This window comes from Lithobates pipiens, unplaced genomic scaffold, assembly GCF_037356315.1.
Source record: "Lithobates pipiens isolate NorthernLeopardFrog02 unplaced genomic scaffold, aLitPip1_a1.2 Scaffold_1, whole genome shotgun sequence".
Lineage (NCBI taxonomy): Eukaryota > Metazoa > Chordata > Amphibia > Anura > Ranidae > Lithobates > Lithobates pipiens.
The window spans coordinates 51,234,408-51,261,813 of record NW_027507685.1 but is presented as its reverse complement, the minus strand read 5'-3'; the positions used below and the strand labels follow the sequence as shown (position 1 = coordinate 51,261,813).

At 46.8% G+C, this 27,406-nt stretch overlaps 1 protein-coding gene across 1 annotated transcript in view; it reads left to right on the top strand.

The window, feature by feature from the left end:
- The window catches only part of LOC143998664 (interleukin-13 receptor subunit alpha-1-like), a 172,934-nt gene that overhangs the window by 111,989 nt on the left and 33,539 nt on the right, over positions 1-27,406 (top strand). Inside the window, exons 9-11 of the mRNA XM_077493979.1 lie at positions 14,002-14,125; positions 18,381-18,477; positions 25,690-25,753. Of these exons, the coding sequence (XP_077350105.1) occupies positions 14,002-14,125; positions 18,381-18,477; positions 25,690-25,753 (285 nt within the window). The remainder of the gene's footprint in view (positions 1-14,001; positions 14,126-18,380; positions 18,478-25,689; positions 25,754-27,406) is intronic.

The window sequence follows — 27,406 nt, the reverse complement described above, 5'->3', positions numbered from 1 at the left end:
ATGACAACTTTCAGTACATTTGCATATTACATAAAAATAACAACAAAAACAACATAAATTATTCAGTTTGACTGTAATCTTCATCTTTAGTTCTTGGACATCAAACCATATCAGACAGGTGGATTGATGCTGTTTAATATTGTCTATGAACTAAACAAAATGAAAGGTTTTAGTGTGATATTATTACAGTTCACTCCTAGAAAGTAACAAATAGTTAGCAACAAACACATTTAACCAACACTTTCCACAAATTACAAAACATATGGCCATTATTTCTGTTATTCCGAGTGCACTTTTTATTACCCATATTAATTGAGCTCATTTCTTATCACCACGTGGATTTTCATTAAAGGACGTCCATTCAAAGTTATCATTAATTCACCATGGTTGAAATAACATTCACAATAACATTATATGGTGTTCATCACATTTGTGCACAAACATTATACATCACCAAACTCATATTGATGTTTCTATTGCAACCTTTTCTTCAATACCATACAGATCTATGAAACTTCTAGGAATAGATCTGATTCCTTCTGTATTAACGAAAGCAAAACTTAAAAAAAAAACATTAGTGTTGTATCCTAGAACATGGCACTTGATTACATTCACCAATAAAATTATAATAATCATGACTGCTATTCAGGATTTTAAATGGTGTTAACATCAAGCAGACATTTTCTTTCTTTGTTTCAAATAATCCTAGATTTGCGTAATAAAAACTAACAATTTCAACTAGGATGTTATTTTTAATCAACATAATTAAACATTTCTTAGATGTTCAGCAATGTCCAGCTTCATGGACACAATCTTTAAAGGGGGGAGGGGAGGGGTTATCTCCCTCTCTTAAAGGAGAAAGAATCTTCATTCAAGCAGGTTCTCACAAATACAGCTGCAGGTGTCCCTTTTACAAAATGAGGGACTATTGTCCATTGTCTGGGGGGAGGGAAAGAGGGGGGTGCTGCAGACTGCAAACATTCCTGCTAACTAATGATCTTTTCATTTAAACATACAAAGACTCGCTTTTCTCAAAACTATTACCTTAGTTTCATTACTTAACCATTCTAATGTTAAACATACTCACTTAAACATCAGTAGTCAAATGCATTTTTACATATCATCCATACAAGCAACTTTTTCTCACCAATAGCACTAGCTAAACAACCAACAGAAGAGCTCAACATTTAAATTCAACACAAATATTACTGCAGTAATCACAATCTAAGCATCAACACAGGTCATATTTTTCCTTTTCCTACCTGCTTTCTGCTCATCGTTTTCAAACCTCAAAGAACAACTATATGAGCACCAGCGAAAGGGCCACTCGTCCACCTAACGCGGTCATCAGCTCATCTGTTCTAGATCTCAAAAAATCTAAAGCTTGCCGGGGGTCTGCTAAGCACACAATGAGTGGAAACATTTGACTATCTTCCCCCTTTGCTATATTTATCCAATTTAAATCAAACATAACTGCCACTAACTGCCACCAAAGCAAGGCTAGCAACAAACCTCCCATCACAGGGGACACTAATAATACAGTTTCCCAATTGTCAAAAAACATTACACTTCACAAGAGTATTAATATGCTTAATCACTGCACTTTAAACCAGCACTGAAAGGGTTAAATACCCTGCTCGCAGCGCCATTATGTATTAAGGGGTTAAATCTCATGTTACATTTAACCCTAGGTTCATTCATATATTTACTCTTTCAGATATGTGGTCAGTAAATGCAAGGATTAAAACACAACAACACACAAAGAATGTAATAAAAAGATTTACTTAGCTTTGATTAGTGATGGACGAACGTTTCGCCCGGCGGTCGTTTCGCGGCGAATTTCCGACATTCGCGGTCCGCACGTTCGAACGCCTTTTTCCGTCGTTCGCCGCGGCGGACTTACGTGTTTAATGTATACAAGAACTTTAACCTTTGGTGACACGTTTATCATGTGATACAGGACAGCCAATTGAGACATGACAGCACATGGACACTTGTACATTCCCCCTAACCTATAAATACACCCGATCCGGTGGCCATTTTACATTCTTTCTTCTGTTACGATAGGGACAGGTTCCTGTGTGGAGTAGGGAGAGATAAACCACTAGCTATTTGGTACACAAAAGTTCTTTTCAGGACTGGTATAGGTGTTAGGTGTTGATAGGTTTGCTGTGCTGCTGATTCTTGCAGCAGCCTGAGTGTCTTTTGTTAGTTTAGAGAAAGGGAAAGGACGGTGTATGCTACAGGGACAGCCAGATTAGTCTTTCATCATCATCATCATCATCATCATCATTAGCTGTTACTATCAAGGTCCACAAAAGAGCTGTTCCAGTAACCACTAATCGTTCTCTTTTTTTGCCAATTTGTATAGGGACAGGAAGGAAGCAGTGTTGTCAGGCAGTGAGGGTAATTTTAAAGACTTGCTGTTATTATTAGTTCCACAAAGGTTCTTTTCAGGACTGGTATCAGTGGTACAGTAATAGGCTTGTACATGTATAATATTCTTTCTTCCAAATATAGAAAGGATATTATACTTGACTGCTGCCCTTCTGCTGCAGTCTGCTAAACATTCACAACTCACTTGTTCCACAAAAGTTCTTATAAGGACTGGTAACTTGGTATAGGGTGCTACGGTACATAGGCTTGAGTGCGGTACAGTCTGCTGTTCTGTAAGGACCGCTATCGGTCCACAATAGATAGGGTTGACGTGCACCACTGCTGACCGCTGCCCTATACTGCAGCAGTCCTTCAGCGGTATAGGGACTGACGTACAGTCTGCTAATCACTAACACACAACCTGCTTGTTCCACAAAAGTTCTTATAAGGACTGGTAACTTGGTATAGGGTGCTACGGTACATAGGCTTGAGTGCGGTACAGTCTGCTGTTCTGTAAGGACCGCTATCGGTCCACAATAGATAGGGTTGACGTGCACCACTGCTGACCGCTGCCCTATACTGCAGCAGTCCTTCAGCGGTATAGGGACTGACGTACAGTCTGCTAAACACTAATACACAACCTGCTTGGTCCACAAAAGTTCTTATAAGGACTGGTAACTTGGTATAGGGTGCTACGGTACATAGGCTTGAGTGCGGTACAGTCTGCTGTTCTGTAAGGACCGCTATAGGTCCACAATAGATAGGGTTGACGTGCACCACTGCTGACCGCTCACCTATACTGCAGCAGTCCTTCAGCGGTATAGGGACTGACGTACAGTCTGCTAATCACTAACACACAACCTGCTTGTTCCACAAAAGTTCTTATAAGGACTGGTAACTTGGTATAGGGTGCTACGGTACATAGGCTTGAGTGCGGTACAGTCTGCTGTTCTGTAAGGACCGCTATCGGTCCACAATAGATAGGGTTGACGTGCACCACTGCTGACCGCTGCCCTATACTGCAGCAGTCCTTCAGCGGTATAGGGACTGACGTACAGTCTGCTAAACACTAATACACAACCTGCTTGGTCCACAAAAGTTCTTATAAGGACTGGTAACTTGGTATAGGGTGCTACGGTACATAGGCTTGAGTGCGGTACAGTCTGCTGTTCTGTAAGGACCGCTATCGGTCCACAATAGATAGGGTTGACGTGCACCACTGCTGACCGCTCACCTATACTGCAGCAGTCCTTCAGCGGTATAGGGACTGACGTACAGTCTGCTAATCACTAACACACAACCTGCTTGTTCCACAAAAGTTCTTATAAGGACTGGTAACTTGGTATAGGGTGCTACGGTACATAGGCTTGAGTGCGGTACAGTCTGCTGTTCTGTAAGGACCGCTATCGGTCCACAATAGATAGGGTTGACGTGCACCACTGCTGACCGCTGCCCTATACTGCAGCAGTCCTTCAGCGGTATAGGGACTGACGTACAGTCTGCTAAACACTAATACACAACCTGCTTGGTCCACAAAAGTTCTTATAAGGACTGGTAACTTGGTATAGGGTGCTACGGTACATAGGCTTGAGTGCGGTACAGTCTGCTGTTCTGTAAGGACCGCTATCGGTCCACAATAGATAGGGTTGACGTGCACCACTGCTGACCGCTCACCTATACTGCAGCAGTCCTTCAGCGGTATAGGGACTGACGTACAGTCTGCTAATCACTAACACACAACCTGCTTGTTCCACAAAAGTTCTTATAAGGACTGGTAACTTGGTATAGGGTGCTACGGTACATAGGCTTGAGTGCGGTACAGTCTGCTGTTCTGTAAGGACCGCTATCGGTCCACAATAGATAGGGTTGACGTGCACCACTGCTGACCGCTGCCCTATACTGCAGCAGTCCTTCAGCGGTATAGGGACTGACGTACAGTCTGCTAAACACTAATACACAACCTGCTTGGTCCACAAAAGTTCTTATAAGGACTGGTAACTTGGTATAGGGTGCTACGGTACATAGGCTTGAGTGCGGTACAGTCTGCTGTCCTGTAAGGACCGCTATCGGTCCACAATAGATAGGGTTGACGTGCACCACTGCTGACCGCTGCCCTATACTGCAGCAGTCCTTCAGCGGTATAGGGACTGACGTACAGTCTGCTAATCACTAACACACAACCTGCTTGTTCCACAAAAGTTCTTATAAGGACTGGTAACTTGGTATAGGGTGCTACGGTACATAGGCTTGAGTGCGGTACAGTCTGCTGTTCTGTAAGGACCGCTATCGGTCCACAATAGATAGGGTTGACGTGCACCACTGCTGACCGCTGCCCTATACTGCAGCAGTCCTTCAGCGGTATAGGGACTGACGTACAGTCTGCTAAACACTAATACACAACCTGCTTGGTCCACAAAAGTTCTTATAAGGACTGGTAACTTGGTATAGGGTGCTACGGTACATAGGCTTGAGTGCGGTACAGTCTGCTGTTCTGTAAGGACCGCTATCGGTCCACAATAGATAGGGTTGACGTGCACCACTGCTGACCGCTGCCCTATACTGCAGCAGTCCTTCAGCGGTATAGGGACTGACGTACAGTCTGCTAATCACTAACACACAACCTGCTTGTTCCACAAAAGTTCTTATAAGGACTGGTAACTTGGTATAGGGTGCTACGGTACATAGGCTTGAGTGCGGTACAGTCTGCTGTTCTGTAAGGACCGCTATCGGTCCACAATAGATAGGGTTGACGTGCACCACTGCTGACCGCTGCCCTATACTGCAGCAGTCCTTCAGCGGTATAGGGACTGACGTACAGTCTGCTAAACACTAATACACAACCTGCTTGGTCCACAAAAGTTCTTATAAGGACTGGTAACTTGGTATAGGGTGCTACGGTACATAGGCTTGAGTGCGGTACAGTCTGCTGTTCTGTAAGGACCGCTATCGGTCCACAATAGATAGGGTTGACGTGCACCACTGCTGACCGCTGCCCTATACTGCAGCAGTCCTTCAGCGGTATAGGGACTGACGTACAGTCTGCTAATCACTAACACACAACCTGCTTGTTCCACAAAAGTTCTTATAAGGACTGGTAACTTGGTATAGGGTGCTACGGTACATAGGCTTGAGTGCGGTACAGTCTGCTGTTCTGTAAGGACCGCTATCGGTCCACAATAGATAGGGTTGACGTGCACCACTGCTGACCGCTGCCCTATACTGCAGCAGTCCTTCAGCGGTATAGGGACTGACGTACAGTCTGCTAAACACTAATACACAACCTGCTTGGTCCACAAAAGTTCTTATAAGGACTGGTAACTTGGTATAGGGTGCTACGGTACATAGGCTTGAGTGCGGTACAGTCTGCTGTTCTGTAAGGACCGCTATCGGTCCACAATAGATAGGGTTGACGTGCACCACTGCTGACCGCTCACCTATACTGCAGCAGTCCTTCAGCGGTATAGGGACTGACGTACAGTCTGCTAATCACTAACACACAACCTGCTTGTTCCACAAAAGTTCTTATAAGGACTGGTAACTTGGTATAGGGTGCTACGGTACATAGGCTTGAGTGCGGTACAGTCTGCTGTTCTGTAAGGACCGCTATCGGTCCACAATAGATAGGGTTGACGTGCACCACTGCTGACCGCTGCCCTATACTGCAGCAGTCCTTCAGCGGTATAGGGACTGACGTACAGTCTGCTAAACACTAATACACAACCTGCTTGGTCCACAAAAGTTCTTATAAGGACTGGTAACTTGGTATAGGGTGCTACGGTACATAGGCTTGAGTGCGGTACAGTCTGCTGTCCTGTAAGGACCGCTATCGGTCCACAATAGATAGGGTTGACGTGCACCACTGCTGACCGCTGCCCTATACTGCAGCAGTCCTTCAGCGGTATAGGGACTGACGTACAGTCTGCTAATCACTAACACACAACCTGCTTGTTCCACAAAAGTTCTTATAAGGACTGGTAACTTGGTATAGGGTGCTACGGTACATAGGCTTGAGTGCGGTACAGTCTGCTGTTCTGTAAGGACCGCTATCGGTCCACAATAGATAGGGTTGACGTGCACCACTGCTGACCGCTGCCCTATACTGCAGCAGTCCTTCAGCGGTATAGGGACTGACGTACAGTCTGCTAAACACTAATACACAACCTGCTTGGTCCACAAAAGTTCTTATAAGGACTGGTAACTTGGTATAGGGTGCTACGGTACATAGGCTTGAGTGCGGTACAGTCTGCTGTTCTGTAAGGACCGCTATCGGTCCACAATAGATAGGGTTGACGTGCACCACTGCTGACCGCTCACCTATACTGCAGCAGTCCTTCAGCGGTATAGGGACTGACGTACAGTCTGCTAATCACTAACACACAACCTGCTTGTTCCACAAAAGTTCTTATAAGGACTGGTAACTTGGTATAGGGTGCTACGGTACATAGGCTTGAGTGCGGTACAGTCTGCTGTTCTGTAAGGACCGCTATCGGTCCACAATAGATAGGGTTGACGTGCACCACTGCTGACCGCTGCCCTATACTGCAGCAGTCCTTCAGCGGTATAGGGACTGACGTACAGTCTGCTAAACACTAATACACAACCTGCTTGGTCCACAAAAGTTCTTATAAGGACTGGTAACTTGGTATAGGGTGCTACGGTACATAGGCTTGAGTGCGGTACAGTCTGCTGTTCTGTAAGGACCGCTATCGGTCCACAATAGATAGGGTTGACGTGCACCACTGCTGACCGCTGCCCTATACTGCAGCAGTCCTTCAGCGGTATAGGGACTGACGTACAGTCTGCTAATCACTAACACACAACCTGCTTGTTCCACAAAAGTTCTTATAAGGACTGGTAACTTGGTATAGGGTGCTACGGTACATAGGCTTGAGTGCGGTACAGTCTGCTGTTCTGTAAGGACCGCTATCGGTCCACAATAGATAGGGTTGACGTGCACCACTGCTGACCGCTGCCCTATACTGCAGCAGTCCTTCAGCGGTATAGGGACTGACGTACAGTCTGCTAAACACTAATACACAACCTGCTTGGTCCACAAAAGTTCTTATAAGGACTGGTAACTTGGTATAGGGTGCTACGGTACATAGGCTTGAGTGCGGTACAGTCTGCTGTTCTGTAAGGACCGCTATCGGTCCACAATAGATAGGGTTGACGTGCACCACTGCTGACCGCTCACCTATACTGCAGCAGTCCTTCAGCGGTATAGGGACTAAGAGTTTTGTCACAGGGTCATTTAAAAAATGACAGGCAGAGGAAGAGGCAGGCCCTTCCGCAGGGGTGGTAGGGGTAGGGCAGGAGCAACAGGCTTGAGCCAAAGTGGGAAGTTGCAGAAGGTGCGTTCAATTACTTTAAAGGATGCACCAGACTTGGTTGAGTGGCTCGCTCAGCCTTACTCTTCTGCACCCTCCTCATCCTCTCGATCTGCACCCTCTTCTTCACTCTCTGCTATGTGCACCCCCAAAGACACTACCACCAACAACACGACCACCACCACCACCACCACATACCTTCCGCTTGAGTCACTGGAATTATTTTCCGATCCATATCAAGAGGACATTTCTGATGCGCAGCCACTCTTGGTATTGGATCAGGAAGAGGAGGTAGCAACAAGCGCTACTCAGCAGTCTGACGCCAGTACCCAGATCAGCCCAAGGAGGAGGTTGGTCCCCGGTGTTGCTGCCTACTCCGAGATCTCTACTTATAGCGGTGGGGAAGGTGACGTTGATGATGACGTGTCTAGTGATGTCACGTGGGTGCCCACAAGAGAGGAAGAGGAGGGGAGTTCAGAGGGAGATATGGACCAGCAGATAGGGAGGAGAAGCAGCAATGACTTACATTGCACAGCAGGGACAAAGCAGACTGCAAATGTATCAGGAGCGAGTCATCGACCATGTACGGTCACATCTGGCGCTCCCAGGACACCGGCACATGGCTCCGCAGTGTGGGCTTTTTTCAACGTGTCCGCTGCTGACAATAGCGTTGCCATCTGCAATCTTTGCAGTCAACGCGTTAGTCGCGGTAAGCCCAATACTCACCTAGGGACGACCGCCTTAAGAAGGCACATGAGCAGCCATCACCGAGCCCAGTGGGAGCAACGGAACACACAAAGCCACACTGCAGGCTCTCACCGTCCAGCCTCGTCTTCTACTTCTCCTTCTCCTCTCTCCTCACAATTGTCCTCCACTCCACCTTCCATCACGCCAAGCTCACATTTTTCTGCAAAAAGGCAGGCTTCCGTGGGCCTAATGTTTGAGCGTAAAAAAATGATGACGCCGGATAACCCTCTTGCCCAACGGTTGGCGGCTGGCTTGTCAGAACTCATAGCCCGCCAACTACTGCCATATAAACTGGTGGACTCGGAGGCCTTTCGCAAATTTGTGGCCATTGGAACACCACAATGGAAGGTCCCAGGAAGGAAGTATTTCTCAGAGAAGGGCATCCCAGAGCTATATGGCCATGTTCAGCGGCAAGTGAATGTATCTCTGGCACACAGTGTCGGTGCCAAGATACATCTGACCACAGACACGTGGTCTAGCAAACACGGGCAGGGAAGGTATATCAGTTTTACTGCCCACTGGGTGAACCTTCTGACGGCCGTCAAGCATGTAACCCGTGGCACCCGTGTAGATTTGGTTTTACCGCCACGGATTGCATGCAGGCCTGACTCTTCTTCTCCTCCTCCTACTCCATCCTCCTCCCTCTCCTCCTCAGCTGCCTCCTCCTTTTCCGCTGCTAGCGTCTCTTCCACTGCACCGCCCAAGCTCCCCAGAACCTATTCCACATGCCAGGTGAGACGTTGCCATGCCGTGCTGCGTCTGTTGTGCCTGGAAGCAAAGAGCCACACTGGCCCGGCACTCCTTTCAGCTTTGCGTTCACAGGCAGATGAGTGGCTAACACCGCTCAATTTGACAGTTGGTAAAGTGGTGTGTGACAACGGTGCCAATCTGCTTAGCGCATTGAAACAGGGCAAAATCACGCACGTGCCGTGCATGGCACACGTCTTAAACTTGGTCGTGCAGCGATTCCTTGTCAAATACCCTGGGGTCCAGGACATCTTGCGGCAGGCAAGGAAAATCTCGGCCCATTTCAGAAGATCTTACACGGCCATGGCTCGCCTTGCTGACATTCAGCGGCGACACCATCTGCCGGTCAGACGTCTTATTTGCGATTGCCCGACGCGATGGAACTCAACCTTCTATATGCTTGATAGGCTGCTCCAGCAGAAACGTGCAGTTAACGTCTACCTGTATGAACTCTGCGAAAGAAACGGTTCTGGGGAGCTGGGTTTTTTTTCACCGCGCCAGTGGCTGCTCATGCGCGACACATGCAGACTTCTGCGGCCATTTGAGGAGATCACCAAACTGGTCAGTCGCAGCCATGGCGCCATCAGTGACATGGTACCTTATGCCTTCTTTCTGGAGCGTGCATTGCGTCGTGTCATTGATCAGGCTGTGGAGGAGCAGGAGCGGGAAGATGAGGAAGTCGCAATGCTGGATGAATTCCCAGGGGGGGCTACTCTATCTGAGACAAGTCAACAACAGGAGTCTGATGAGGAGTCAGAGGAGGATGGTGCCGGGGCGGATGAGCAGGAGCAAGAAGAGCATGCTTTAAACCTTTCTGGGATCCCTGTTGTGCGAGGATGGGGAGAGGAGAATGAAGAGGACGACATTATCCTGGATGATGAGCAGGAGCCAGGCCACCACACCGCTTCCACTTTAGTGCAAATGGGGGCCTTCATGCTCCAGTGTTTTAATAGGGACCCCCGTATAAAAAGCATGAGGGTCAAGGACCAGTACTGGGTGGCAACGTACTTAGACCCCCGGTACAAACACAAAATGGCGGAAATGTTACCGCCGTCGCAGAGGGCTGTCAGAATGCAGCACTTCCAGGCCTTGCTTCGAGAAATGCTGCATTCTGCTTTTGCGTGCGCTGGCAGAGGAGCAATTCCCACTCCCAGAGAAGGATTTGCGGGTACCAATCCAACAGCGCCTGCAAGAAGAGGCCGGTTTGAAGATGTGTTGGTGACTTCGGATATGAGGTCATTCTTTCAGCCGACCCATCGACAGGTGTCATCCGGATCCAGCATCAGGGAACGCCTAGACCGTCAGGTGTCCGACTACATTGGGTTAACGGCCGATGTGGACGCTCTGAGGAGTGATGAACCCCTAGACTACTGGGTGGGCAGGCTTGACCTCTGGCCAGAGCTTGCCCAATTTGCAATCGAACTGTTGGCTTGCCCCTCATCCAGTGTCCTGTCCGAAAGGACGTTCAGCGCAGCAGGGGGGATTGTGACCGATAAGCGTACTCGCCTAGCTCACCACAGTGTTAACTACCTCACATTTCTAAAAATGAATGAGGCATGGATCTCGGAGGAATTCAACACATGTGACCAGTAGACCATGTATATGTCTATAAACTATTTTTTTAATCAAGCACACAGACCTTCTTAATTCATTTGGCTCACTTCCTTGACCCAAAAAAGCACACCGTACTATATGCCCCTACCCTCCTCTTTGAAGAGGTTGAGCGGTGTCATATTTCTACTGGGGCTGCTTATGATATCCCTGTGCTGTGCTGACTTCCTCCTGGGGGTTCTTATTATGAAGGGATCACACTATCCCTGTGCTGTGCTGACTTCCTCCTGGGGGTTCTTATTATGAGGGGATCACACCATCCCTGTGCTGTGCTGACTTCCTCCTGGGGCTGCTTACGGTGCTGCTGTCAGTGCTGTATGTCACGGTGCTGCTGTCAGCGCTGTATGTCACGGTGCTGCTGTCAGCGCTGTATGTCACGGTGCTGCTGTCAGCGCTGTATGTCACGGTGCTGCTGTCAGCGCTGTATGTCACGGTGCTGCTGTCAGCGCTGTATGTCACGGTGCTGCTGTCAGCGCTGTATGTCACGGTGCTGCTGTCAGCGCTGTATGTCACGGTGCTGCTGTCAGCGCTGTATGTCACGGTGCTGCTGTCAGCGCTGTATGTCACGGTGCTGCTGTCAGCGCTGTATGTCACGGTGCTGCTGTCAGCGCTGTATGTCACGGTGCTGCTGTCAGTGCTCTGTATTACGGTGCTGCTGTCAGATGCCTCTATCACGGTGCATGTGTCATTCCGGTATGTCACGCTGCTGGTGATCATCTCCTGCACCCTCTTCTTTGCCTACCCTGGTCCCTGACCTTCCCTCTCCTCCATTGCCTTCATTAGCTCCATAGTCCTGAATTGTTAGAACAATTTCCCAAATAAAATAAAAATGCTTGTAGTTATCGATCCCAAATTCACCTCATACATGTATTATGTCATTGTCCAGATGGTGGGACTACGTTTTACCCCCTAATAATTACCACGTGGCCGCAAATTCGACATGAAGGTTTGCAAAGTTCGCCTCCCATTGAAGTCAATGGGGCCCGCGGCGAACGTTCGGTTTCGCGAACGTTTGGGTCCGTTCGCATTTCGCGTTCGCGAAACGTCCCGTCGGAAGTTCGTCCATCACTAGCTTTGATTAAAGATGTATACAGATGATACGATACAGGATAAATACAGCATATTCAATCCAGGGGAGTCACAAGCTCATTTTATAAATGAGCTACCTAGATTAGACAGCCAGGCTTCCGCCTTCCTCAAAATGCAAACTAGTCTCCCAGTCATATTTATATGGTAGTGAAGACAATAGCTACAACTGATGAAAAGAAAAGATCAAAGGTTCCCAACTTCCCATAGCATAATGAAGCAGATGCCTCATGCATTAAACATGTTGTATATAGATATAAGTAATCATTCTTAACTATTCTTGTAATTCAATAACTAAAGTTATATATAAATTTAGACCCATACTACATGCGTACAAGACCCATGCCATTTTTCTCAATGATTTTCAACCATATTGCAGGAACCAGATATAACATTAAAACCGCAAGCAGTTTTAAATGACGTTATTTCCGTTAAATGTAATTTTGCGCAGGGACTGTTCTAAACACGAGAAACACGTGGCACTTCACAGGCATACTACAGACACCCCCCAGGCACCATATTTAAATGAATATTTCCCTTTTTTTTTCCACTTTAATCGTCATTAAAATCAGTGCCCCCGCCAAAACGGCCGTTTTTAAAACTTTTTTTTGCATTGACCCATGTCCCCTGGGGCAGGAGCCAGGTCCCCAAACCCTTTTTAGGACAGTATCTTGCATATTAGTCGTTAAAATTAGCACTTTTAATTTCGAACGTTCGAGTCCCATAGACTTCAATGGGGTTCTAACGTTCGTACGAATTTGGGGTCCGTTCGAAAGTTCTGGTGCGAACCGAACCGGGGGGTGTTTGGCTCATCCCTAGCAGGGGTGCAGGAACTGGCTGAGAATCGGATGCTGGGTGTAGCAGTCAATCCGGGTCACAGGCAAAGGATCAAGTACTAGAGGAGGTAAGCAAGTCCGTAAGGCAGGCCGATGGTCAAACACTTGTAGAAGGCAAGGCAAAGTCCTATAGTCAGGAACAGTCCGGGTCACAGCGGGTAATCAGATATGGCAAACAGGAAACGGGTACAAACAGGAATCTGATGACAAACCAGCAACCCATTTGGACGCCAGAGCCGTTTTAAATAGCCCGACAGAGCGTCAGGCCAGGCGTGCGCTATTGCGCACATGCGTGGGCCACTGCTCGCACATGTGTGCTATTGTGCACACACACGCGCCACTCCATCAGGCCACACACATGCGTTTGCCGTAGCACCAATCCGCCGTGCATGTGCGCAGGAACATGGCGGATGCGGCTAGAAAAAAAACTTTTCTGACAATATGTAACTGACAAAAGACGAGTTTCTTACCTGCCACTTCGTCTTAAATGTCAGACTATTGCAGAGCCGTCTTTCCCAACAAAAACGAATTGGAGTTTTGAAAATCCTTTTTGCTATTGAATGGAGTTTTGTAGAAGTTTAAAGCCTTCTGTTTTTTTCACCTTAATGCATCCTATGCATTAAGGTGAAAAAACATCTGATGGTTACAGGCCCCCCAGCCCCCCGGTTTACTTACCTGAGCCCTCGAAAGTCCGTGTAGAGAAGGCACTGGCTTCTCGGCTCTTCTCGGCCCGGTCTTCTTGGCTCTTCATTGGATGGATTGGCTCGCTCTGCTGTCAATCAAATCCAAATGACGCAGCCACCGGGGGGCGGGTACGAGACATACACTCTGTGTCTATGGATGCAGATTGTATGAGACGGGAGCGCACCCGCAAGGTAACCCCCTCGGGAGAGAGCTTCCCGAAGGGGGTTATCTATTGTGGGGAGGAGCCGAGACGGCCGCCGTGGGACCCCAGAACAGCAGGATCGGGGCCACCCTGTGCAAAACTAACTGTACAGTGGAGGAAAAAAAATGAACCTATACAACCATAGGATTGATTCGTTATTATATTTATTGGTTACTATATTTTATCATTGCATTCTTGAGAAAATTCAGCACAGATGCTTTGGCAGGCTAAGTAGTGCAGTGTCATATAATTTTTATCAGATTTTATTGAAGATTGCTACACTTTCTTGTTGCATTATCTATGGTAGTTTGACATTGTCATGTGCTAAAATTGTCTTGTTAGCAAAAATGTATTATTCTATAACTTGTCATTCATTACCTTCTAGAATATAGAAGAATTAAACACTGAAATACTCAATGTTCTCTCCGACACCTATGCTGTGAAAGTACGAGCAAGAAATGGCGGCAATGGATTTTGGAGTGACTGGAGCAAGGAAGAGATTATTACAGGTTTAAAATATTTAATTTACAGAAGAGAGAATAGTTTTTCTTATACCACGTACACACGACCAGACTTTTTGACAGCAAAGGTCCGACAGAATGAATCCGTCGGAAAACCCGATTGTGTGTGGGCTCCATCGGACCTTTGCTTGCCAAAAATCCAGCGGACTTTAGAAATGGAACATGTTTTAAATTTTCCTACAGTTCCTAGTGTATACTGGTCCGACAGACCAAATACGACGTGCTGGCAGCTACAGCACCTGCCCACTAGAATGTTTCCATCACGCTGTTTCTTGGCCACAGGGTACTGTACATCTCGTGCTGGCTGCAATAGGAAAAACAGATTTTCCTATCGCAGCCCCCTGCAGGCCCCCTACCCCAAAGCACCTTGTCCCCATGTTGATGAGGACAAGGGCCTCTTCCCGACAACCCTGGCCGTTGGTTGTTGGGGTCTGCGGGCGGGAGGCTTCGGTACCCTGTAGCCAAGAACCAGCGCGATAGCATTGCGCTGGAAATATTCTTGCGGTCAGGTGCTGTAGCTGCCCACGTCGGACCAGCATACAGACGAACAGGTTTCCTGCTAGGAACTGGGTCCGGCGGAATTCCAGCGGGGAAAATTTAAAACATGTTCTATTTCTAAAGTCCGCCAGATTTTTGGCAAGCAAAGGTCCGATGGAGCCCACACATGATTGAATTGTCCAACGGATACGTTCCGTCCGACCTTTGCTGTCAAAAAGTCCGGTCATGTGTACGCGGCATTAAGCGTTTCACCCTCTGTTTTCACTTGGTGAGCTGGCCACTAAAACACCTCCTGTATTAGTGAGACACCACTCTGGATGAGTGAGAACAGGAGGCACATCAGACAACAGCATTAAAGGGTAACTCTAAAATAGCAAATAACAAACAAAAATAATATAGCATATACAATCGTGACACAAGTCATATTGTAATTGAATGTTTTTAAAAAAATGACTTTAATTTTTCAATCTGCAGCTCTGTAATTTTCTGTAAAATGCAATGTAATATGGCAACCTGGAGGTGTTCTGTACACAGAATGTGTACATTACACCCCCCAGATATGTCATTGCCTGCTTGTGTGATTGACTCACTGATTTTCCCAGACGTCTGCACTAAGATATAAGTCAGATTTCAGGTGTCCTCTGCAACAAAAATGTAATTTTTGGTAAGAAACTCACAATAGGAAGTTATGTCTAAAGGAATGCAGACCCAGCAAGTTTCCTCATTAGAGTCCTGCAAGTGCAGCAGCTGACTGATAATTGTGAAACCACTCCCATTAGATTTACTTTCCACACACACAGAGGGGAAGATTTTTTTTCTCAACAAAAGTGGAGCTACTCTTTGAGGGCTGGTTCACACTACAAAATGCACTCCAGATCCCTTGCGGATGCGTTTCCGCCGGTGCTTTTTTAATGCGTTTTTGGTGCGTTCCAGTGCATTTTTGATGCATTTCTGGATGCATTCCAGATGCTTCTTTTTCCTGTTTTTTTTTTTCACTGGGGACCAGTGCATTTTTGATGCCTTTCATTGCATTCTGGTGCATTTCTTTTGCGTTTTACTGCATTCTGGTACTTTTCAATGCAGGAAAAATGCAGAATGTTCTATTTTTTTTCTGGAACTGAAAAGCTCAGGAATTGACTGCACTAGTGTAAACTATGCCATTGGAAACCATATAACCTACATTCCATGTGTTTTTTATGCAAAACAAAACATGCTGGACTGTATGTGGTGTGAACGGGCCCTAAATGTATTACCAGATTTAAATACACTAACAAATTGAAGCCAAACTAGTTACAGTAAGCTGTTTTTTCTCTATTTGGAATAAAGCTTTCACATTTAAAAAAAAAAGGCTGATCATTTTAGGCACCCATGCTAGTGTTAAATTTGGTTTGTTTCATCTTTGTAAACTGATACATTCTGCTGGAGAGTTTGCGGTTAAAAAAAAAAAAAACAGACTTGCTGGCAAGATCACCAGATGAAATAGAAGAAAGAAAGCCTAAAAAAGAAAATGAATGCATCTAAGAATTGGTAAGCTGCAATATAATACATGTTTGGGTTTAATACCACTTTAAAAATGTATTGATCAAAGTATTAAAGTTAATAATGGTTTCCCTCACATATATCATAGATTAAAAGCACCTTGAATGTAGCTTCATGTTGCTGAAGTTGTAGAACAGCTCACATCATGGCCAATGATGTCTGGTGGTTACTCAGTATAAAGTTTTGGCTCGGTTCACACTGGGGCAGCCTCAAAGTTGCCTGACTTTGAAGCTGACCCGCACAGCGCGACTTCAGCGGAGCTTGCAAACGGCTTCTTTAAAATAAGTCAATGTAAGCCACTCTGAAGTGGCCCCCAAGTAGTGCAGGAAACTTTTTCTAATTTGAACGGTTCCATTACACTGAACAGCCTGTAAAGCGCCTGAAAAACCCTAATCTGCACCCCAGTGTGAGTGCTTTCACACTAGGGCGATGCACTTGAAAAAGTCCTGCAAGCAGTATCTGTGGGGCAGTTTGCAAGCCATGTATATACCACTAATCCTCCACCCCTACCCAGTGGAATGCATGGGCAGTGCTGCTGAAGAAACTGCAAAGCGGTTCAGCAGCGGTGCTACACGGGCGCTTTTAACCCTTTTTAACCCCCTTCTAGCCTGAATAGCGGCACCACATTTGGCGCCGCTCTAACAGGGGTAAAATTAGCAGCGCTTTACCCCTACTGCCCCAGTGTGAAAAGGTTCTGAGGCTTGATTCACACTAATGCGTTTTTTGATGCATTTTGCAGAAATGCAGGTAAATGTTTTAACATGGGTTCCTATGGAACATGCTCACATCAATGCATTTTTGTGCCTCTGTGTTTTTGGAACTGGTCGGGGACTTTTTTTCATGCAAAATGCAGCGTTTTGCATGTAATAGAAGTCAATGGACCAGCAGCCACAACGCAAGTACCGCGTTTTTACCGTGTTTTTACTGCGATGTTGCCGCGATTTGCGTTTGGCGTTTTTTTTTTCTTTTTTTTTTTACACTGTATATAAATAAGAAAAAATGCCAAACGCGGCAAAAACGTGGCAAAAACGAGGTAAAAACGTATGTCCAAAAAGCACTGCAGAAACGCTCAAAAGCAATATGCATAGATGCGATTCGAGCGATACGGTATATCATAAACATCCTCTTTTCTTTGTGTGCGACAGCTTCCGGGGAGGGAGGGAATGTGCCAAGGAAGGATTCGTCACATTTGCTTGCTAGTTCAAAGGGGAATCCCCCACCTGCAGCTTATTTTCTCAGGAATGACAGCTGATTTCTGGGTTCAAACAAACACAAGCTCTCCCTATTCTGCACCATGGTACCCCAAGCTCTCAACTGAAAGGTATGACCCAGTACTGCTAAACTGGGAAGTAGTAAAGTGATATTTCTGACTAAAAAAAGGATATGTATCATAAGAATGGATGGCTTAAATTCCAAATCCTATTGCAAGTAGAGCAGTGAACATATGCGTATTTTACCTGGAGTTTAATTTAATACTAATAATTTCCCACAGTGAGGTTGATTTACTAAAACTGGAGAGTGCAAAATCTGGTGCAGCTCTGCTTAGAAACCAATCAGCTTCCAGGTTTTACTGTCAAAGCTTAAAGTGGATGTAAACCCTCACATATACCCAGTGAAGTGAATGGCCTCCAATGATACACAGGGATAAAACAAATCTCCCCACATATGTTTCACGTGTATATCTGCTGTCTCCAGCTTTATAAATTCTTTAGAAAGTTCAGATCTTGTTAGGAGATTTTTTCTTCCTATTTAGCACAGCAGTGAAGCCTGAGCATACAGCCAAGACAGCTGATTGGAGTAAAAGCACCCCCCCCCCCCCCCCATAGGTAGAGACTTTCAGAGATGTTCCTTGGATGGTTTCGGCACTCTGCTAATCTATTTATTTCACCCTCCCCAACACAAAGCTGTTTTTTGTCTCAGTTGACAGAGAACTTGTCAGAAGTTATCATGCTAATAACAAAAGAACGGTGCAGGAGAAAGCTACGGGACATAGTGCTTTGAAGAGAGATAAGAAAACACCACAGATATATGTGCCCAAATTTCATGAATCGGGTTTACAGCCACTTTAATTGAACAAGTTGAAGTTAGGAGCTGATTGGCTACCATGAACAGCTGCACCAGATTTTGCACTCTCCAGTCTTAACAAATTAGTATTTTTATATTTCTGCTTTTTAGATTTCTTACACAACAATTTCTTATCTTCTAGATAAAGAGCACAACAGAACTATAGCCATAATTACTATAGTTGTGTTTCCCATTATAATAGTTATACCTGCAGTTATTCTGGCTATCTACATAAGAAGGTAAGAGATTTTTTTTATTATTATCACATTCATTTTAAGGCTGGTTTTATACCTTCCTGTGAAAACAAGTTAACATTATTTACATTTTCATGCGCTATTTCTGTCATTAATATGTCTTACAACAAATGCTGATGCACCAGACAAATAACGAGGGTCAACTTATCTCACACAAATGCTTGTTTCAGCTGCTCAATCTCTGATGTGTCTGTCTTCTAAGAAATCTTCAAAGTGTATATACAGCGAAAAAACTAAAATTTTATATATTTCATCTTACCTATCATTAAATGTGGTGGCTGGATTGGTTTTCTTTATATGGCACTGCTTTTAACTGACAATTGCTCGGCCGTGCGACGTTGTATCCAAACAAAATGTATGTCCTTTTTTCCCCCACAAATAGAGCTTTATTTTGGTGGTAATTGATCACCTCTGCGGTTTTTATTTTTTGCGCTATAAACAAAAAAATAGTGACAATTTTGAAAAGCATAACAATATTTTTTACGTTTTGCTATTATAAATAGCCCCTAAAAAATATTAAACCAATTTCTTCATCAGTTTAGGCCAATATATATTCTTTTACATATTTTTGGTAAAAGAAAAATCGCAATAAGGGCATATTAATTGGTTTGCGCCAAAGTTATAGCATCTACAATATAGGAGATATATTTGTGGCATTTTTTTTGTTGTTGTTTTTTTTTTACTAGTAATGCTGGTGACCTGCGATTTTTAGTGGGACTGTGACATTGCAGCAGACAGATCGGATACTTTTCACAATTTTTTGGGATCAATGACATTTATACAGCGATCAGAGCTAAAAATAGCCACTGATTACTGTAGAAAAAGTGACTCGCAGGGAGGGGGTTAACACTAGGGTCAATCATGGGGTTAAGTGTGTTCCCTGGGAGGTGTTGCTAACTGTATGGGGGCTGGGCTGACTGGAAGAGGAGAGAGATCATTGTTCCTAATCACTAGGAATAGATAATCTTTCTCTCCTCCCCTGATCTGTTTGTTTACACTGACAGATCCCCGTTCTGCCTGTCCCTGGAGCAATTGCGGATGGCTGGTGGTCATCGAGTCTGCTGAACCTGCTGGTTGGCCCCCCTGCTCGTGAATTGGCGTGTGCATGCCTCTGGCGCCCACAAGACGCCATGTACATGCCGATTCAGCTTCTAACACAGTTCCTGTCTTAGGTTCTCTCCACTCTGGATGAAAGAGCAGTGGAGCCACCTTTGAACAGCAGCATTGCCAAGTTGGGAAGAGGATACATTTCGATGCAGTAGAAAATTTAGATGGACTTGACTATCAAATTAACCTTTTTGCTACTGGCACCATTTTTGCATCGCTTTGCACATTTGTTAAAAGTTTAATTGAGGCCTGAAGATTTTATAAAACCCCCAAATATTATATATTTTCTGAAAACAGACACCCTAGAGCAGGGGTCCTAAACTATAATTTACAGAGGTCCAGTCAGCAAAATGTTCTTTTGGCAGAGGCCCGAATTTCATATTTGTACTATAACACATCACAGCCCCCCGAACATCAGTGTCTTTAGCCTACCCTTCACACCTTAGGTCCTTTTCATCAGTACCCCCTCTTTACACCAGTATCCCCCTCCCCCTTCACATCACACCCACCCTTAACATTACAGTTTCCACCCTTACATCAATGTCCATAGGCAACCATTTACATCAAAGTCTCCCCTTTAAAGCAGTCCCACAGTGTCCTCAGTTCCCCTTCACATCACAGCCCCCCTTTATATTGGAGTGCCCCTTTATATCATAGTGTCCCTTTATAATATTGTGCCCCTTACAGTTCCTTGAAAAAGTATTCATACTGGTTGAAATAGTCCACATTTTGTCATGTAACAACAAAAAACATAAATGTATTTTTTTGGGCTTGTATGCGATAGACCAACACAAAGTCGCACATAATTGTGAAGTGGAAGGAAAATGATAAATGGCTTTTGGTACAGATATGTACAAATATGTAAAAAAAATTCAAGCCCCTATATCACAGTGCCCCTTTAGCTAAAAGTGCCCCTTACCTCACAGTGCCTCTTGCATCATACTGCTCCTCCACATCAGAGTACTCCCTTCAAAATAAACCTCCCCTGCACTGTCCTACCTTCGGCAGGGTAGAGACACTTATCAGCTGCGTTAGCTCTCTCGAGTCTCCCGCCCGCCTGGCCGCCACTGTCATCCTCACAGCAGGGCAGTGGGTGGGAGGAGCTGCAGATCTAGGCGGAGGATGGGAGCTGGCCAACATACTAGGTTAACAAGCTGGTGATTACCCACCAGTAGAAGTGCATCCATTAAGGGTGTACGGCGCCGTCCCCTTAGTCATGCCACCCCCTTTATGATTAATGAATAGATTCATGCATTGCAAAAATCTATACATGGCCACCCCCTATTCAGGCGCCCGGTCCTTTTTTGGACACTGAGCGCCATAATTACAGGGGCGGGAGGTATATTTTTAAAGCACCTGATTAAAGCCATAAGCTCTAGTAGGCTTCAAAAAAGGTGGACTAAGAGCACAGAGCATTGTGCTCGGAGCCCACCCAGGTGTGTTAGAAAAGCAAATGTATAATACCCGTCAATTGATTGGCTGAAGGCAGAGGCGATCCTATTGGACGCCTAGCGGAGTGGAAGAAGAGACGCATGGCAGCATAGAGGACAGCAGGGAGGACCTGCTGCTTGTCCCACAAAGCTCGCCGCCATCACCTGCTGCCTTACTGCCACCAAGATGAGGTAAGTACTGGTCAGGCGGCGGTTGGGGGGGGGGTCAGCATGGCTGTATATGATGGGACATAGTGGCTGCACATGATGGGCACAGTGGCTGCACATGATGGGCACAGTGGCTGCACATGATGGGCACAGTGGCTGCATATGATGGGCACAGTGGCTGCATATGATGGGTGTGACAGAACCCACTGTCACTTTGTGTTTTGGAGGGGGCTGTGGGCTCGCCTCCTACCCACAGACTATGGCCCAGCAGTGAACATGATATTTGGAGGGCTATTTGGGGTCTCCCACCACCTGGAGAAGATGTCACCTCCAGACATTTTGTGTTGGTTTGTTCATCGGAACCGGGTAAACGCGGGATCTGTGGCTGGGCTTGTGGAGTCGTTCCTGGCTCCCTAAACCTATTGGCCCGTCTGGGTTAAATATATACTTTTTATTCTACAATGTACTTTTAGCTGATAAAGACATATACAAAATAATACTGAGATAATGTAATGTAATGCCACATCCCTTCTCTTCACCCCCCCCCCCCCCCCCCCCCGTTGCTGTGTTTAATTGTGTTCGGTCATGGCATGTAGACAAAAGGCCTGGACTGGAGACACATGTGTAAGGAGGGGCTACCTGCTTATCATAGTCCCTTTATGTGTTTCAACTGTAGTTGTTTGAATATACAAGTGTTGAGTTTCCATTGGTTCTTCCTTCTCCCCTACCCTCTCTATGACAAGGCTAAGGGGAGTGCCCCTAACTGTGTCCCGTCACAGTATCCAATTGCTGGGGAGGTAGAATGGCCTTCTCCACTCCTGGTGGGGATATCTGCTGCTGGGGAAACGGCTCCCGAAGATCATCTCTCGGACTCTCCGGATCCAATTCTGAGGGTGGGCAGAGGCCAGCGGCGCTCTGCTCTGTCGCCATCGCTTCTGCTGGGGATATAAACACTGAGGTAGGGTCCAAGTGCTTGGGGGGGGGAGAATTGCTTTCTCCACTCTCGGTGGGAATATCTGCTGCTGGGGAAATAGCTCACTGAGGTCATCCCTTGGTCTCCCTGGATCTAACTCTGAGGGTAGGCAGAGGCCAGCGGCGCTCTGCCTCGTAGTCTGCGCTTCTGCTGGAGCACCGGATGCGATACTCTGGACTTGCTGCTGATCACCATCTACCAGCCTTACAGCACCCGTCTCAACTCCCCCTTCTGAGACTTTTAAGCGATTAGCTTGTCTCGCTGCCTGGGGGAACCTCCGATGCGTTCCGGCATTCTAGCACTCGTAGTGCCCTCTGTATCATCGCCGCTTCTTCCATTGCGGTTAGGACGGGAAAACGTAGGGTCACCCCTGGTTCCATTTGCTCCACATCTTCGCGACTGTCTGCTATTTCTCCTGGACAGTCCCAGGCAACGGGAGCCATGCCAGGCTGCTAATCACCATCAAACAGAAATGGGAGCTTGAGATTGCCTACAAGCGGCTGTTTGATGGTGATCAGCAGCCTGGCATGGCTCCTGTTGCCTGGGACTGTCTGGGAGAAATAGCAGACAGTCGCGAAGATACGGAGCAAATGAAACCAAGGGTGACCCTACGTTTTCCCGTCCTAACCTCAATGGAAGAAGCGGCGATGATACAGAGGGCACTACGAGTGCTAGAATGGCGGAACGCATCGGAGGTTCCCCAGTAATTAAGTTTGAAACTTAATAAAGAGTTTTTTTGTGCTCTGCATGTTTAACCCTCAACACCTGTGTGGCTTGTCTCATGATTGAGGGGTTAAGGGCTGGTTATGGCGAATCTGCAGGCTTTGGGTGCGTTTGGAGGACAGGAGACACATGTCTGGCGGAGATGCTCAGCAGGAGTATCCAAGATCCGTCACAGTGGTGACAGCAGTGGGACGTCTCCTGCAGTCAAGGACATCCAAATCACCACCGGGATTCAAGATCCAGGCAGCCACCGAGGAGCAATACGGGGACCAGCCAACATGAGAGCAGAGCTCGGGAGGAGGCTGCAAGGCATGCGGAAGCAACATCGGGGACCAGCGACAGAGCACACCATGCTCGGCTGGGAGGATGTGATCTGCCGGCAACTCTGGCAAGAGACACTAAGCCACGAGCGGCACCATCAGGGGAAGATCCTTCCCTCCTCCACATAGATGTACTGGACGCAGTACCGTGCACGAGAGGTTCTCCTGAGGGAACAACGGCGAGATGAGTGGAAGACGGAGCTCGGAAGATTGGTTCGGGAGGAGATGAGGCTGGATGCCAGCTATAGAGCCCTCCGGTGGTTCGCGGCTCAACTGTGGCCAGATACAGCAGATGGCAGCCCAACAGAAGGCGTTGGCTACGGCGGCGTGGGGCTGCTCCATCAAAAAATGTACGGAGACCCAGACTTTGGGAGCATCGAGAAGTGGCGGCTGGAAGACATCCTGGACTCCGAGATGAGGTGCTGGACCTCCCAGAAGAGGCATATGACCTGGAGGAATTGGAGTTCCTGGTTGAGCAGAAATGGGAGCTTGAGATTGCCTACAGCGGCTGTTTGATGGTGATCAGCAGCCTGGCATGGCTCCCGTTGCCTGGGACTGTCCAGGAGAAATAGCAGACAGTCGCGAAGATGTGGAGCAAATGGAACCAGGGTGACCCTACGTTTTCCCATCCTAACCGCAATGGAAGAAGCTGTGATGATACAGAGGGCACTACGAGTGCTAGAATGCCGGAACGCATCAGAGGTTCCCCAGGCAGCGAGACAAGGCTAATCGCTTAAAAGTCTCAGAAGGGGGAGTTGAGACGGGTGCTGTAAGGCTGGTAGATGGTGATCAGCAGCAAGTCCAGAGTATCGCATCCGGTGCTCAGCAGAAGCGCAGGCTATGAGGCAGAGCGCCGCTGGCCTCTGCCCACCCTCAGAGTTAGATCTAGGGAGACCGAGGGATGACCTAAGTGAGCTGTTTCCCCAGCAGCAGATATTTCCCACCGAGAGTGGAGAAAGCAATTCTCCCCCCCCCCCCCCAAGCACTTGGACCCTACCTCAGTGTTTATATCCCCAGCAGAAGCGATGGCGACAGAGCAGAGCGCCGCTGGCCTCTGCCCACCCTCAGAATTGGATCCGGAGAGTCCGAGAGTGTCAGAAGTCGCCCCCAGCACCTGGACACAGAACCAGGAGGGGAGAATACCCTTCCCTCTCTCCAGCGGCTGAACTTTACTTTTTGTATATGTCCCCCCAGCAGAAGCGCTGGCTACAGGGCAGAGTGCTGTTGGTCTCTGCCCAGCATCAGAAAAAGAAATGGAGAGTCCGGGAGATAGTCCCTGCAAGATACCTCCCCAGCAGCTGGTAACTACACCAGGAGAAAATCAAGTACTTTTCCTCCCTTAATGGCTTAGCACTACCAGCCTAAGCTCCCTACCAGCTGAAGCGCTGGCATCGGGACAGAGGATTATTCAGCTCCCCCAATACCTGCAACCAGGCCCCGGATCACGGGAGTGCGGACAGCAGTTCCCACTCTGCAGTGGCTGTTTTTATTCACGGGAGACCGTATGTGTGGTTTTGCTCCCCAGTGCCAGAGTCATACTTTTCCTGTTTGCCCGGGGTGGGAATTTGTGACTAACACCTGTATATATGTCAGCGGCCCCCGCACCTGTGTATATGTCAGCCCCCACACACCTGTATACATGCCAGCCCCCCTCCCCACACACACCTGTATATATGGCAGCCCCTCACATACACAAACCTGTAAACACACAAGGTTCTGACCCCTCTATGTACACAAACAGACCCCCTCCCTTTCCCTCACAGCCCCTACTTGTAAAGTAGGTCTTCCTACCTAGTCCCAGCCCATTTTCACAAAGCTGACATGTTGCTGAGAAGCACAGTACAAATCACACGAGGGGTGCACATACACATAGTAGCCGGAGGTGGCAGGAAAGAGCTTGATGTCTGAGCTCACTGATATGAGAACAGCAGAAGCTGTGAAAGCGTTTCTGTACTGCACAGCACGTCTCCCCTTCCCCATCCTGCCCAGATGCCCCTTACAGTTGTGATGGCTGTACCCCCCTGATGGCAGCTCTGGGTATAGGGAACACCAACTGGGTGAGTTGAATGATGCTGGTCATAAGACTGGGGACATTCAGCATCACAAGAAATACTGCAGGGAAAATCTCCAGAGGAAGCTGAATATTGCTGCAAAACACTGGTTTTGTCATTTTGTCTTTTATTGGGCTAATCCTTATTATTTTTGGCTGGAGTTCTACTTTACAGTCACATAGTTTCATAGTTGCTAAGGTTGAATAAAGACACCAGTCCATCCAGTGCAACCTGAGTGAGTGTCTACAATTGTCCCTATCCCTGTACATTGCACACTCACATCGGTCCCTACCCTCAAGGAGCCCACAATCCAGGGTCTTCATTCATATACTAGGGCCAATTTAGGACAGAATCCAATTAACGTACCTGCATGTCTTATGCACATCTCCATAACTACTCATTACAAAAACTCTATTTTTCTACAGGATCAAGATATTGCTATTTCCTAAGATTCCAAGCCCTGGTAAAATGTTTCAAGAAGATTTTCAGGTAAAGCCAGTATCAATATATAATATGAGCACTGTTTCATAATGGACACTTTTAAATATAATGCAAAATAAAGAGAAGAGACTAACCTCAAGCTTACCTCAAGCCATGTTTAGTCAGTGGATAAGTGAGGTTCTGCTCACTCTATCATGCATGCTAGAATACGCAGTTGTGTTACCCACCATTTGTTTATATTTACAGCATAGTGGCATACATTATAATGTTACTATACAAGAGGATGCAAGACAAAGTTAACATATTAGTATTAAATATATACAGTGTATATATATATTGTGACAAGTTGGGGAATTTGTAGCTCATTGGTAGCACCAAACAGTCAGTTTACTCCAAGGCAAAAGTACGTTTCAGGGTTTTTTCTGCCCACTTTTACTTAAAGCAGTTAACAAAAAAGTTCACACTCGAATAGTTTCCTTCACAGGAGTTCTCACCATCAATACAACAAAACATAAAATTCAACCTCATGGCTCTCTTTGCAGCTCAGGCCTTATGACTTGGTCCTCCAGACCGTCAAACACACAGTTGCATTGCTGGTGCACAAAACTCTGTACCTTCGTCAGCTTGACTGTTTCTCCTGTAACTCTCAGCTGCTACCTCCTCAGAGGCTCGGGCCTTTGTCTGTTCTGACTAAGGATGAGCTCCAGCGCGTTCGAAAGCTGCATGCGCTCAGCACTGCACAGCGCTAATCACAAGCAGTGAGACACTGTTCCGATGCTCGACAGCAGAGATCGGGAAAATTGGCTTGCGAACACGCCTGAGCTCATCCTTAGTCCTGACCTGGACAGTATGATGTGATGTGCACCTCACAGCAACCTCTACACACTGGGTGGGGCCACTGACATCTAACTCAGTCTCTAACATAAACTCAGCTCGCACCTACATCAGTAGTATGCCTGTTTCCTGCTAAATCTGGCCTAGACCGCCATTTTAAACAGTAGCATAGGCTCGGCCCACAATAATATATATTGTGTGTGTGTGTGTGTGTAAGAGTTAGGTGAAATTGCCAGTGCCTTACCCTGTTTGTTTAGGCCTGGTGGGTTAATTTGGTTTGGGAGGAGTAGTAGAATAGAGGGGGATGTGACCACCTGTACTCTGTTCTGGAAAACTCTCCCTTGCTTTCCCTAAGAATGTTCTGGAAAGGAGGCGGGTCAGGGAATGTGATGCAGGCAGTGTATATGGCCCTGGCTCAATCATTAATTTGTATGGGCAGGGGCGGGACTGTTATATATACTGAGGTCACATGCTTCCTGGGGAAGATGGGAAGAAACTGAGTCCAGTGAAGCAGCCAAAAATGTAACTCCAAGGAGCAGGCCTGAAGGCCTGGGTTTTTCAGAGGCCCCAGTGCTGGAGAGCAGGAACCTAACCTGAAGGCCTGGAGTTTAAGAGGCCCCAGTGCCAGATGGTCCACACACATCATGTCGCCCGAGAAACCCTGGTGGATTAAACCAGGCATTTTGGCTGTGATGGTTCTATTTTCACGGAATGGGAAGTAGCTGCAAAGCGGACCGAGTAGACCAGGGTATCATCCAGCATCCAATTACTAAGGTGCTTTTCAGAGGAGCACTGGTCAGTTCGTTAAGGGAAAGGGATCTAGCTACTCAGAGGAACTAGGAGGAGGCAGCTCATACTTCCTATCAT